Source organism: Mauremys reevesii, linkage group 1 (assembly GCF_016161935.1).
Source record: "Mauremys reevesii isolate NIE-2019 linkage group 1, ASM1616193v1, whole genome shotgun sequence".
NCBI classification, from domain to species: domain Eukaryota; kingdom Metazoa; phylum Chordata; order Testudines; family Geoemydidae; genus Mauremys; species Mauremys reevesii.
The window spans coordinates 21,784,213-21,799,391 of NC_052623.1; the positions used below are offsets into that span (position 1 = coordinate 21,784,213).

At 45.6% G+C, this 15,179-nt stretch overlaps 1 protein-coding gene across 3 annotated transcripts in view; it reads right to left on the reverse strand.

Annotated features, from left to right (window-relative positions):
* Positions 1-222: 222 nt before the first annotated feature.
* NARS2 (asparaginyl-tRNA synthetase 2, mitochondrial) overlaps positions 223-15,179 on the reverse strand; it is a 77,779-nt gene continuing 62,822 nt past the window's right edge. For all 3 annotated transcript variants that reach the window (XM_039530996.1, XM_039530993.1, XM_039530984.1), the window contains exons 11-14: positions 14,569-14,706; positions 12,799-12,896; positions 9,358-9,384; positions 223-1,044 (exon numbers count right to left, since the gene is read on the reverse strand). In XM_039530996.1, coding sequence (XP_039386930.1) covers positions 900-1,044; positions 9,358-9,384; positions 12,799-12,896; positions 14,569-14,706 — 408 coding nt within the window. In that variant the 3' untranslated portion in view covers positions 223-899. The remainder of the gene's footprint in view (positions 1,045-9,357; positions 9,385-12,798; positions 12,897-14,568; positions 14,707-15,179) is intronic.

Genomic DNA, 15,179 nt, shown 5'->3' on the forward strand with positions numbered 1-15,179 from the left:
GAGGAAGTACATGTTGACTTCAGAGAATCAGAGCAACTTCCACTTAACCGAACATTTCTTTCTTCCCATTAATTTGTATTCTCTTTAAGACAGTCTGCATAGATTACCTCTTACAGAGCTCTGCGTCTGGTGTAAGGTAAAGGATTCAGTTGCTGAACAGGTTGAAGGAATCACCATTATGATGAATACCAAAATTTAATGACTGAAAAACAAACCATGAGGGAAAAAGCCAAATATGCATCTTTATTGATTCACAAAATCAACTGCCATCAACTCCCTCACACCAGCAGTTACAATATAAGAGACATTTTTCCTGGCAAGGTTCAGCTGATTAGGATCTACTTTCCAACCTCAATGTGTACGTGCTTTTAATTCAGGGCAGGAGACTCTCTCTTTACAATAGCCATTTCTTAAAAGCAAATGTGTCACAGTGATGGTAACACCGAGCAGTTCTATCATACTCAATCTTCAAAGCACTGTACAGACATGTAATTAAGCCTCACAGCACTCCTGACTCCCAGTCTTGTGCTTGGGTCACACCCCCTTATTAACATCTTGCATTAAAAAATATCAGCTCTCAACAATGCTTATTCATTATAGTCCTAACTTTTGTTCCTCCCATGAGGATTTTAACCCTTTAGTTAAGTAAGATTCATTAATGCACCGGAAGTGCTTTGAAGATTTAAAGTGCTATATAAATAATACTAAGAAATGGTAGGGTCTAAAATCTCCCAAGAAAAGTCTCGCGCCCGAACTCCCTCCATTAAATTTACCACAGCATTATTTGGTACAAAAATTCTCTCCATCTTTCCCCAATATCATCACAAGCAGTCATATGCAGACACATTATACATACAAACACTCCAGTGCAGACTGATCCATGTGAGTCAGCCAAGGAGCTACAAAAGACAGGAGTGAGGAAACCTCGGGAAAGGAATAACGTCTTTGATATTGTCCACTCCCAAGATGCACTGCAGGTAGCGCTCAAACCCCATTCCGAAGCCTCCATGAGGGGCCGATCCAAACTGCCGGAGATCTAGATACCTGCAATTTTAATAGTTACATTCACAACATGGTTATGCTCAGATAATGAAAGCGGTTCTTTCCATTTTGAGTTTTTCCTTCATCTTAATTACTTTGCTTGACCCAGACTCTTGCAACATCAAAAGTATCTGTAGTTAGAGATGGAAGACCTCTAATTAGCTCATTTAGTCCTTCCCCTGCTGATGCTGAATTTTGCCCTGCAGGGATTCTATAATTTTCCGTCAAGTCCAGTTTTAAATGTGCTAAGTGATGGGGTTTTCAAAATGTGCCCTGGCACACTATTCCGTTGCCTAATAGGGCTTGGCATTAAAGGTATGTCTTCACCGTAGAGTTAACTCGGGCACTTCCTCAGGTGTTGCCCCTCGTTCCCCTCCTCTCCCATCCACACACATAACCCTCTCACATCTGGGGTTGGTGGCGTTTTAAACCCAGGCTAGCTGGCCCAGCACGGGGTACAGGTTAGAGTTTTCACTCAGGCTATTAAAACACCCACTTTGCAGTGAGGATGCAGGCTAAAGCACCGAAGTGCTGGCAGATGTCCAATGCCTTCCCACAATTCCCCACTATGTGCCCGGAAGGACAGACAGGTTCTTCCACAATTCACTAGGAAAGAATCATCCAGCGGCTCAGCGTACTACAGCACAACAACCCTGGAACATATCCCCAGAAGCCGCAGCAACACACACGCACACACACACACTAGAGCAGCTTGGGTTTGGGTACGGCTTTGCAATGTGGCTGCTCACACCTGCACTAGGCTAACCTACGCATTCAAACCTGGGTGATAACCTAGAGCCCATTAAAGTTAACGGAAAGCTCCCATTGCCTTCAATGGGCTTTGGATCAGACACGTAACCCATTTCTGATGACTGCTACAGGAGTAGCTCTTGACCCATCAGCGCATCATCAGTGGTGGAGTTGAGACATTTTCAATACTGCACTGGCAAGAGAAAAAGCAGCTTGTGGCAGATGCATGGAAAATTGCCTTTATGCTGGAAAATGCTCCTTGAGGAGCTCTTTATTCAACAAGCTGCACACCGCACATTTTCCACCACGAAATAGCCACGGACTAGCCCAGCATGCTGCCTCTTGCAGTGGCTCACACATGACGCTTAAGAGGCAAGCGAACCCCTCCCCCTGCACCTGGATGATTGCGCAATGTAATTCCATGAAGGGAAACATTTTTCCATGACCCCAGCTGGCAATCAGTTTATGCCCTGCAGCTGGAGAGTTGATAGCCCGTGTAACCTTTGAATCTTGTTAAACTATGTACTGCAATAACATCCCAGGGTGGTGAATTCCAGGAGTTCATTATATACCAAGTTAAAAAAGCATTTCCTTTCATCCATTTCAAACATGTGTCCTTTTATCTCTGTCACGTGCCCTGTTGCTATATTACAGGGCAAGGCAAAAAGGAGCACCCTCTTCGCTACCATTCACGGTAGGATGTATTTCTACCTTTTCTGTCTCCTTTCCAAACAACATAATCCACCCCTTTTAATCCCCTCATTACACTGAAATCTCCTTGCCCTCTGCTGGTTAAAGAAGCGAGCCTGAAAGAACAGAGGTGTCTGGGCACCCCATGCACCTAAACATTCAAGGTGGAGAAATGTTTTGTAAAACTGAAAGAAGTTCTAGTGACATTACAACAATCCCCAAGAAATCTTGCTTTGTTGACTGATCCAACCCTCCCATGAGGGACGAGAGCAGAAAGAAAAAGATTTTGCTCACATCTGGGGAGAAACTGATTTTCTTCCCATTGGAAAAGGCCTTGGATCATTGGGTTGATCAATGCTGACCTCAAACAACCTCAGTTTTGCATCTCAAAGTTCTTCTCAGTTTCCTATGCTGTTCAGGACCAGACAGGGTGAAATACATATCCAGGAGACCAGACTAGATAATCAGAGTGGTGGCCCACTTTTGGCCTTATGTATCTGTAATTGAATATTTCAGTTAATATCCAGGCTCTATTGCTATGTATTGATGGTAGGTATAATGTCTGCTTCTGTTCCACACAGGACATGCTGTGTTGGAGAGGCAGTCGGGTCAAAACTTAAGCTCTGTGAACCGAAGACAAAGGCTTGAATCTGCACTCCCTGGAGTCAATGGAAAAAACTCTCCTTGATTTCAGTAGGTCAGTTCTGACACTGACTTGCGTGCAATTATGGGCAGGTAATTTCCCCTCTCTGGGCACCCCCATCCATGAAACAGGGAAGACACGATTTCTCCACCTCAGAAGGGGATTGAGAGTTTAACATTTGCATTGTGGCTCAAAGAGAAGATGCGGCCTATCAATGCTGCTATTATCCATTGGTTGGAAATGCTAGAACAGATGAAGCTCACCCGCTGCCAGTGAGCACTGCTGTATCTCAGGTCACCTTTGCTGCCCCACTCTCCACTGTATAATAAAGAAGAGTGAGGAGGCAGTGGGTCACAAAGAGAGAAAGCAGCTAAAATGCCATGGCCCTAGGTAGTTTTTACTTCTAATGGCATTACGTTCTTTCCTCCTTCTGTTGCCACAGAGGGTCACCTCTACCCTACTCAGCATATCGACAGAAAGATCATACTTGCCACTGAAGCTCAGAGGAGAATATTACATGGAGGGGCCCAGCTTGGCTAGCCCTCCTCCAATCAAAAAGGGAATGAATTCTAATGGGACAGAACAACCTCCACCTCCAAAGAGCAGATCACATGTACCCATCTACTCTATCACTATCCCACTGAGCGAATGCTGGGAAATTCAGATCCCTAGGCAGAGATGCCAAAAGGACAAGCGTGAAGCTACTTTCAACATTTAAGTCCACGATGAAAGTCAGAATGAGGAAGTGAGTCCAACATCTAGAGAACATCTGGGCTGCTATGTGCAGTGTGGGTGGGCATGGTACAAGAACTAGCAGCTCGGGGACAATGTGTCCCTATTATTATGGTAGCATTGTGCTAGGTGCTGTACAAATACATAGTGAGAGAGAGTCCTTGCCCCAACAAGTTTACAATCTAAACAGGCAAAACTGACAAGGGTGAGAGGGGAAACAAAGACACGACAGAGCCAGAAAACTCAGATCTCCTGATTCCCCCTGGAGTCGAGTGTCCTAGAAACTGGACCACTCTGTCCTCTGATGCTTATACCCAAATCTGATAACCAGTAGCATTAAAATGAGGCGACTGCGTTCCTTGCTCGTTACAGTTTGACAGAAAGGACAGCGGAAAGAAATCTCAACTAACTGCACAAACTAACGCTGAACGACCCTCTCCAATATCAGTCAAAGGAAAACCTACAACACACACGCAATGTATCCAACTGAAAGAGATCAAGATGGGTTCAGGAATTTTACTGTATTTTCTTATCAAAGCCCACTCATCAGCTGAATAAACGATGGGACTGGGAACACTGTCTGTTTCAGATCACTGATTCTCTCCTTCCACCCTCCTCTCCCAGTGGTACAATGGGTGCATTAGAGGCTAGCCACTCCTTAAATAACACACTGAGGAGTGGTCAGATTATGATTTCCGAGGTCCCACAATGATCAGTGAGAGGAAGAGGCAAACAAAGATACTCTGTTCTATGCAGGATCTCAGAAAAGAAGCATTTTAAAGCATTTCCTGTGCAAACGTTAGTCAATATTTTATTTTAAAAATCATATAGACATTTCAATTACCCTCCAAGGAGCTATTGTGTCGAATTTGGAGACTAAATTCAAATCATTAAAATGTAAAAAGAGCAAGTTCTGTCCTGCTGTAATTGTAAGTCTCAGTGCAACTGCAACCCAGGGATTTGCCACTGATCCCGCCGTAATACTGATGGATAATTAGGAGCGGATACAACGAAGCAGATCAGCTCACTAACTACCCGCTCGTTGGGCGGATGCTAGAGATCAGGGTTTAGGAGCACTTTTGTGCACTCCTATCCAGGCATTTCCAGTGCACCAGGCCCTGCGGAATCCAGGTACCAAACCAGAAGCTACCCCTCTGCTGAGCCGTGAGTGTTACGACAGTGTTAACTGCTCCCTATGCTGTGTCCGGAGGGCACATCTTGCCTGATGGGAGATACGGTTGGTGGGAGGGTGGATTGTGGGCACAGAATAGAAAGTGCCTCCAGAACATGATGAAAACCCCATGCACCCACACAGACAGGCTGTTGACAATGACTCTTTGTGCTTCCCCCATGAAAGTTAAAAAGATATGGCACAGCCTTCCTGCTAATGGTGGTAGCCTCCCTGCCATTACAAAAATAGCCTGCCACAATCTCCCCGCATGGATCTTCATAGAGCTAGTGTTTCAAATCCAGCCAACCAGCAGGACCCTATTCATGCCCAATCAGGTCGAATGCTGCAGGGCTTAAGCTGACCTCCTATAGGGAATAGTAAGAAGTTACCCTCCACTCTCCAGGCGCACTACAGCTTTGTGCAATTAAACTAGGTGCCACATTCCTAGGAAGCATCCGGCACTTCTGAGAGCAGGAGATCAGCCTAACTGGATCAATCATCTGATGTGCTATGACAACTCTTGTATCCCTATGATTTGCCTCAATCACCATTCTCAGCTCCACGGGTGCAACAAGGAAGCAGAGACTGGCTGCAGCTGTTGGACTTGAGCACCCTCCACGTCCTGAGCCCGTGGCAGCTTTCTGACAACATGTGCCGTGCAGATGAGCTGCTCTCTGCCTCCATTCTGACCTACGGACGTGGAGGATTCTCCCTCACTCGCCATCTTTAAGTCATGAGCGGATGTCTCCAAAAGATGTATCCCACACGGGCCCTGGAGGGGCTAATGAGGGCCTGAGAGGCCAATTAACAATACCAGGTTGCACCTGGACGAGGAGCCAGGCTTAACGGATCATGAGCCCAGCTGGTTAGTATAGAGAGAGATGGTCTGTAGCAGAAAGGGGCTGACGCTCAGCAGTGGCGGTCATTTTTCCAGACTCAGTCTCAGGCCTTATGGCAATAAGAAAGGGTCTCTCTGAATGCAGAAGTGATTTAATCAATCGAATTATATTTCTAATGACAGAGTTCAGACTGATGGGGAAACATGCAGCCTTAGCCTGAATCCCAGTGCATATTGGGGTGAAGAGGGACTGAAATGGTGGGACAAAGCAGCTGAACGCACTGTAAGAAAAAGGAAGGATGGACATAGAAATACCGTGAGTAAACGGGAATGCTAAAGCCTAGTGCAGAAAAATTTCAACAAATGGCGGCAAAATCTTTGGATCAATGAGAAAAGAGGTGGAAGATATTTTGAACTGTGCCCTGGAGTTGAGGATAAAGACATATTTCAGGGCCTGGATAGGAAGAATGAAGTGATTTTGATTAGAGTACTGACAGGTCACTGTGATTTAAACAAAAATCTTTTGAAAAAATAAACCCAGAGATGGACTATGTGCATGCTGTAGGGTAGAAGAAAGAAACTGATCACCATTTCTGGGTATGTCAGGGCTTTGATAAAGAAAAGGGAAAAGCTTGTTGAAGAATTTAAATGGCTTAAGGCAGGCGTGGGCAAACATTTTGGCCCGAGGGCCACATCTGGGTGGGGAAATAGTATGCAGGGCCATGAATGTAGGGCTGGAGCAGGAGGTTGGGGTGCAGGAGGAGTGCGGGGTGCGACGGAGCTCAGGGTTGGGGATGCAGGGTGTGGGAGGGGGCTCAGGGCAAGGGATTGGGGTGCAGGAGGGGGTGCGGTGTGCAGGAAGGGGCTCAGGGCCGGGGGTTGGGGTACAGGAGGGGTACGGTGTGCAGGAAGGGACTCGGGCAGGGGGTTGGGGTGCAGGAGGAGTGTGGGGTGCGACGGAGCTCAGGGTTGGGGGTGCGGAGTGTGGGAGGGGGCTCAGGGCAAGGGGTTGGGGTGCAGGAGGGGGTGGGGTGTGCAGGAAGGGGCTCAGGGCAAGGGGTTGGGGTGCAGGAGGGGTGTGGGGTGCGACGGGGCTCAGGGTTGGGGGTGTGGAGTGCGGGAGGGGGCTCAGGGCAGGGGGTGGAGGGTGCAGGAGGGGTTCAGGGTACAGGCTCTGGCCCAGCGCTGCTTACCTTGAGCGGCTCTGGGGTGGCAGCGGCACGTAGTGGGGCTAAGGCAGGCTCCCTGCCTGCCCTGCCCCCGTGCCGCTCCCGGAAGTGGCCAGCATGTCTGGCAATGGCCCCTGGGGGTGTAGTGGGGCAGGTGGCTCCACCGTGTGCTACCTTCGCCTGTGGGTACCACCCCGAAATCTCCCATTGGCCGCAGTTCCTCATTCCTGGCCAATGGGGGCTGCGGGGGGCGGTGCCTGCAAGCGAGGGCAGTGCACAGAGCCCTCTGCCCCCCACCGCAGGGACATGGTGCTGGTTGCTTCCAGGCGTGTCGCAGAGCCAGGGCAGGCAGGGCGCCTGCCTTAGCCCTACTGCGCCACGGGGCTGGCAATCCCATGGGCCGGACTGAAAGCCCTGACGAGCCCGAACTGGCCCGCAGGCTATAGTTTGCCCTCCCCGGCTTTAGATAACAGAAGTCAGATTATGTTACTTGGAGAAATATCACGAAAATGGGGTCCCTAACAGAAAGGCACCTGATGGACACAGGGCAGAGTGAAAGGATATAAATGGCTGAGTATTTAGCAATTATAGTTGGTGGCTACAGACTATTCAGTTAAGTCTGCTTCACCATGGAGAGAGAGAGAGAGTATGTCTACAGTCACTCTCTGGCAATAGAGGCAGTGAGGAGTAAGCCCTGGGAGTCTAGCTAGATGAGGGGAACGCTGGGAAGGAAAGCTGGATTGCAGGGGAAGGGAGCACCCCTGGGCAGCAGGCCCGAAGAGAAGGGCAGGTCTGGGTAAGAACATTGGAAGAGGGGGCAAGGCTAGGAAAGCTGGCAATGGAAGAAGGCCCAGACTAAGGGAAAGGATCAATAGAGGGGCCTGCAGGAAGGAGCTAGAACTCTGAGACTGTTTCTGAAGGGAGAGAGCAGCTGGGGAGAAAGACTTTTTAAAGCAGGCCTGGGAGAAGACAGGCTCCAGGGCAGAAGTCCTGAGTGGCAGTGGTTTGGGAGGAGCTGGGCCTCCAGAGAAAGCAGCTCTCTATGACAGAGTGAGGATGAACTCTGCAAAGCACGGGGGGGGGGGGGGGGGGCGCGAAGAGTTTACTGACGATTGATTTGGGGAAGGATAGAAAGTTTTTGTCCCTTTGAATTGGGACATAATTACCCCAGAAGGGATGGACTAAATCATGATCCAGCTGAAGGGCGGAAGGATGGTGAAAGAGATGACTGCACCACTGGAGCGACCATCAGGAGGCAGCACTCAGTGAACAGAACCACTATGCTATGCCTGGCCACTAGGAGGGGCTCTTGCGGTGAGTGAACTCCTCCATGATACGCCATAGTTCCAACAGAACTTACGGACTTGACATCGAAATTACTGGGTGAAATTCTATGTCTGGTGCTAAGCAGCAAGTCAGACTAGCTCATCATAATGGTCCTTCTGGCCTACAAATCCATGAAAGATGGGAAGAAGTTTCATTTGCCCTGCCTACACATTGCTGATGTAGAGGCTTATGGTACCTTGTGCTGTGCTATTCCCAAGAAGTTTCAGGATGCAGGAGGGAATCCTGCATTCATTACAGCCTCTTAATCCAAGTTATCAGTTTAAAAAGCATTCTCCTCCCTAATGGCTATTCTAGCTACTCAAGCACTTTCTGATAAACTCTCCTACGTTTGGAACACTTTGCAACATCACTCCTCTACCAGATGATTAACAGATACATCCTAAGCATTATTATGATAATACAAATAATTCATAATTTTTCAAAAGGGACACAGAGTCTGGACAGTCACTTTAATAGGAGAAAACTCAGGGAGTCTATTTTTCCCTTATTAAATTTAAGGACTGTTCTATTCTATTTCTTTAGGGGGGGCGATTGTAACTACTTCAACTACTCTGTTGGGAAGGTGTTTTGGCTTCATTTACTGCCAATTGCAAGTGGAGTTGTTCATGCTGCCACTAAAGATCAAAAATTGCTTGTGGTTTTTGTGCCCCATTTCTCTCATGCAACAGCACGTGGGATTTTTCAGTAACTTTCTGGGTTTTGCATACAGTTTAAGGATTTAATATTAAAAATTGTTGATGAGCAGCAAGTTAATCCATTTTGTGCAATAATGAAAGGAATGAAAGATGCAACTCCGGGTGCAACTAAACAAGTGGGAGGATAAACTTTAAGTAGCGTAGTTAAACTGTGTTTAGATGAGATGTCCCCTTCATTGTGACTGGCTGCAGCTCACTGAGGGCCCCAATGAAAAGGCTTCTTCCGTAATAGTAGTAAGAGAACAGATACTGTTTGTAGACCAAGCTATATATAGTCTTACCATTGGTAGGCATCTGCGAGTCCTAATCTGTGGAATAAACAAACTCTTGTCAGTAAATCGGCAGAGCAGATCTGTATCAGCTGTGTGATCTGTTAACAGTTTAGTGTATGGAAATACACAGAGTAAGAAAAGGGAGGATATTACTAATTAATACAAAAAGGGGAAGAGAGGAAAGAAGCATAATCAATAGCAGAGGTTTCTGAAATACAAAGTAGTACTTTTTGAGTGGTGTTGAACAGATTTTCAAGGCTCTTCTTAAATGGATGGTACCAATTCTAATGCAGTAAGACCCCAATGCTGCAAAGACTTGCGCACACACTTAACTTTACACATATGAATCGTCCTGTTGACGTCAACTGGGATACTCATGTGAATGAAGTTAAGCATGCGTGCAAGTCTTTGCAGGATTGGGGCCATAGTTTCTTTACACAGTTGTATTATAAAATCCAACTCTCTCTTAGTTACAATAGCTCTTCGGGGCTAAACATGAGTTAAGACCAATGAAAATTCCTTTACTAAGCAGATCAGGCCAGCAGATCTGACCCTGAATACTCAAAAGGAAGAGATCCCAGAGTAAGAAGATACCATTTTTATATAGTTGCTCTTCAGAGCAGAGCTGGACTTTAAGCCCATTGAAGACATACATTTCATTGATTTATACACCTCTGTTGTATGGGCTCTTACTCCTCGGCTTTCCAAATTAAACAGCTCTGGTTTTACTCTCTCCTGAAATGGAAGACCCCACCCAGACCCTGTACAGAATGCCAGTGCCCTTCTTAGGTTCGTTATGCTGAACTGGGCTTCACTGTACTTCATTAACTAGACATGTTATAGCTAAATAGGTGACTGCTCTAAGTATTAAATGCATTTGCCAAGTGTAATTAATGTTACACTGGGATTTCATCGCCCTCCAAAAATGCCTCCTGTATGTACGTGTCTGTCCCAAAGGGGCAGGGCTGAGGTCTGCAAAGGGTCCACTGAAACGTAGAGAGGATCCGAGTTTAACCCCGTGAAGAGGATTTCCCCCCTGCAGAATCACAGGACTGCAGCCTCAATGGCAGCTTTGATAATTATAATTGGAGACAGTGCTGCTTCAGGCTGACTTCAAAGCACCTTGAAATCACACAGACTGCTACAGGCCAGGGGAGTGGGGTGAGATGGAGTCAAAGAGCAGAAATCTGTGATAAACTAACATGGGTTTCACTTCCCAATTAGCTTATCAACGTCTCTCAGCGCACAACACCACTTTCTGAAATGACAGCACTGAGGCTGCATCTACACTAGCAAAGCTTATAGCTGTAATTCACTGCAGTGTGGTTCCTTAGGGTTAGACAACACTATGACAAAGAGACCCACGCCCTGTCTACACTACAGCTTCCAGCTTAGCTACCACTGGTGGTGAATTACCATGTTGGTGAGTGGGGACAAAGCCTAAGGAGGGAGTCCAGGTGCCAGACACAATTACTACAGCTGTCGATTAATCGCAGTTAACTCATGAGATTAACTCAAAAAGAGTAATTACGATTAATCACAGTTTTAATTGCACCATTAAACAATAGAATACCAATTGAAATTTATTAAATATTTTGGATGTTTTTCTACATTTTCATATATATTGTATTCTGTGTTGTAATTGAAATGAAAGTGTATATTATTTTTTATTACAAATATTTGCACTGTAAAAATGATAAACAAAAGAAATAGAACTGTATTTTTCAATTCACCTCACAAGTACTGACTGCAGTGCAATTTCTTTGTTGTCAAAGTGCAATTTACAAATATAGATTTTTTCTTATGTAACTGCACTCAAAAACAAAACAATGTAAAACTTCAGAGCCTACAAGTCCACTCAGTCCCACTTCTTGTTTAGTCAATCGCTAAGACAAACAAATTTGTTTACATTTACAAGAGATAAAGAAGTCCCACTTCTTATTTATAATGTCACCAGAAAGTGAGAACAGGAATTTGCATGGCACTTTTGTAGCAAGCATTGCAAGGTATTCATGTGCCAGATATGCTAAACATTCGTATGCCCCTTCATGCTTCGGCCACCATTCCAGAGGATGTGCTTGCATGCTGATGATGCTTGTTAAAAAAATAATGCTTTAATTAAATATGTGACTGAATTCCTTGCGGGAGAATTGTATGTCCCCTGCTCTGTTTTACCTGCATTCTGCCATATATTTCATGTTATAGCAGTCTCAGATGATGACCAAGTACATGTGGTTCATTTTAAGAACACTTTCACTGCAGATTTCACAGAATGCAAAGAAGGTACCAATGTGAGATTTCTAAAGATAGCTACAGCACTCAACTCAAGGTTTAAGAATCTGAAGTGCCTTCCAAAATCTTAGAGGGATGAGGTGTGAAGCATGCTTTCAGAAGTCTTAAAAGACAACAGTCCGATGCGGAAACCACAGAACCCAAACCACCAAAAAAGAAAAATCAATCTTCTGCTGGTGGCATCTCACTCAGATAATGAAAATGAACATGCGTCGGTCCACACTGCTTTGGATTGTTATCAAGCAGAACCCATCATCAGCATGAACACATGTCCCCTGGAATGGTGGCTGAAGCATGAAGGGACATATGAATCTTAGCGCATCTGGCACGTAAATATCTTGTGACACCAGCTACAACAGTGCCATGAGAATGCCTGTTCTCACTTTCAGGTGACATTGTAAACAAGAAGCGGGCAGCATTCTCTCCTGCAAATGTAAATAAACTTGTTTGTCTGACCGATTGGCTGAACAAGAAGTAAGACTGAGTGGACTTGCAGGCTCTAAAATTTTACATTGTTTTATTTTTAAATGCAGGTTGTTGTTTTTTTACCTAATTCTACATTTGTAAGTTCAACTTTCATGATAAAGAGATTGCACTACAGTACTTGTATTAGGTGAATTGAAAAATGCTATATCTTTTGGGTTTTTTTTTTACAGTGCAAATACTTGTAATCAAAACTAAATATAAAGTGAGCACTGTACACTTTGTATTCTGTGTTGTAATTTAAATCAATATATTTCAAAATGTAGAAAACATCCAAAATATTGAAATAAATGGTATTCAATTATTGTTTAACAGCGCGATTAATATTTTTAATCGCTTGACAGCCCTAACAATTACCAATAGCTTCCTTGGAGCCCATGTGATAGGCAAGGTCCTCTCTGAGTAGCATGCAACATTTTTCTGTGGTGAGATGATACAAAGAGGCACTTGGTATATTTACCCCAGAAGCAAGTCATCATTTGGGGATACAACCATATTTTGCTTAGTAGATAAATAGTTGATTAACAGATTCTTCAAAGCCAATAAACATAACGGATCATCTACTGTCTGTACATCTACTCCTTCCCCCACCAAACTCCAGTGGCCTCTGACACACTCCCTTGCCAGACTGTTCCTCCGCTACTGCTAGTAATCAGCCATAGGGTTTCTCCATACCTCTCTAAGCGTGATTGCAGAAAATGCAGTCGCTCCTCTCTCAGGCTGCCGCCACATAACTCCCCTATTCCTGGTACCAGAAGATCAACGGCTGCAACCTTAGGGGAAAGAGAACCATAAACTGAGTCATGCCATTTAACTGTGCAGTCCGACAGTAATCCCAGGGCAGCTGGGAGGATAAATTCATTCCTGTTTGTGAGGTGCTCCGGTACTATGGAGATGGACCCTATGCAAGTACATAGATAGTGATCTAACTCACTGGCAGCTGGACATCATAGTGACTAGCACAAGGTAACAGATGCTATAGTTTATATGGTGTACAACAGATCAGGATCTAAGGTATGTCTACACTGGAGCTCTGGTGTAATTTCCAGATCAAGACGACAAAGCCGCACTAATTCTGATCAAGTTAGCATGCTAAAAAATAAAAGGGTAGCTATGGCGGTGCAAGCAGCTAGCCACCCTGAGTATGATCCTGTCTGAAACCATGTAGTCGGGGTGGCTACACTTCTATGGGTGCTAATTTGATTAAAGCCAGAGTAGGTATGTCTCCTCGAGCTGGAAGTTACACCTTCCACAGAAGACATATTCTGGCTGGTCACTGGAAGAAGGGATTGAACCCAGAACCTCTGGATAGAAAAGCAGGAGCCTCTACTGCCTGAGTTAAAAAACCCAGCTCTGTTAGCCAAAGACAGTAGCAGACTCATGAACTCCTGTGCTCCAGTTACTAGAGGGGGACAAAGAAGCACACTGAGGAAACATGGGCTTCTGCAGGGGTCCTCACAGACCCTTTCCCAAATGTTGCTCCCTCTTGCCAGGTGGGGAGGGCTCTCCCATCCAGTCACTACAACTGCGACTCAAGCTTCCGCTGTTGAGTCTAGGATACCACTTATGTAAATATATACACACTCCAGAAGAGCTTCTCCAGCCGTGATTGTTTATAGCAGCAGCAAATGTTTCATTGTGTTACCTTGGACTTGCGGAATGCATTTTGCAGAGGGGCAGGGTCACTAAATGCAGCAGCCATCTGCCAGCGAGGGTAAAAAATACCAGACTGATACCAAAATCAAATCAAAGTAGGCCCCTTTCATTCTGACACAAAAGTGTCTGCACCGAAATAACAACCCATGTGAAATGAAACCAATTCAGTTATTTTGGTGTAAGTTTGTGTGTGGCCACGCCCCAAGGGGTACAAAGAACCCAAGAGCAAGCTGTTGGGAGGCAGGCAAATGCAGATATGCCTGGACTGTTGAAGGCACAGAGGAATTCCTCCAGACACAGTGCCTGGAGCCACACAGCACAGGGACCCGATGCTGAAAGCAGACTCCTTTTGGGTACATATCTCCTGTCCCCATCTTCTGGTAGGAGGATAAAATACCCACAGGATGGGCTGGGAAGGCAGGAGAACAATGCCATGGAATACTGTGGGCACTGGTTGTCATTAAAGAGGCTTCTCTTAAAAAAACTTGTTACCTTATTTTATGTTTGAACTTCCCTTAAAAAGAAACTGACTACAGCAAACCTAACTGGCTGCCTTCCAAAGACCTAGGCCTTCCATTCTTCTCTTGACCGACTGGATTCTCTCCTGTTTTGGATCTCTCTCTAAAGGAAGGAAAGGGTCTGGACTGAGTCTTAACTGTTGCAGTTGATTGATGTATCTTATCCCCTGTTTCTGACTGGAGACCAGAACGATGATACCATTGCTAGGTAGGATGAGGGAGGACAGGGCGCGTGACCAAAAAGTATGGAGATGCACACACACGGACTTACTGTGTGTTGAGGTCCATCTTCATTGTCCCGCATGTAGAAAGGTTTGAGATCATACGGGTAGTTAACCACAAACACAGGAACCTCGCCGCAGTGCTTCACCAGGTATTTCTCATGTTCAGTTTGGAGATCGTTGCCCCACTGTAAAGACAACAACATGGAGAGCAAGGGAAGTTGGACCCTGCAGCAGTGCAGTGCGTGTACTTTAGAAGACACAGTAAGACCCCACACAGTGGAGATGCACCATTTTCAAAGGCTGGATACTAGGAAGGGCTCTGCCTTTCACAGGGTCTCTAGAATGTCGAAAGATCTAGTAGGCAAACTGCACTAACATAAGTTCCACAGATTTTTAAGGCCAGATAGGATCAAGTTGATCATCCTGTCTGACCTCCTGCATAACATGGGCCACAGAATCCCACCCAGGAATCCCTGGATCTCTCCCAGTAACTTGTGCTTGAACTAGAGCAGATTGTTATGTTGTTTAACTGAACAGACAACCTGGACAAAGGATCCCCCCGCCTCCAACAAACCTGGTCAATTTTTAGCAACCAGCTAAAGTGAATTTATCCAAGCACTGTTTGTACCCCTCCTGTTCCCTGTCTCTTCCCTCCCTT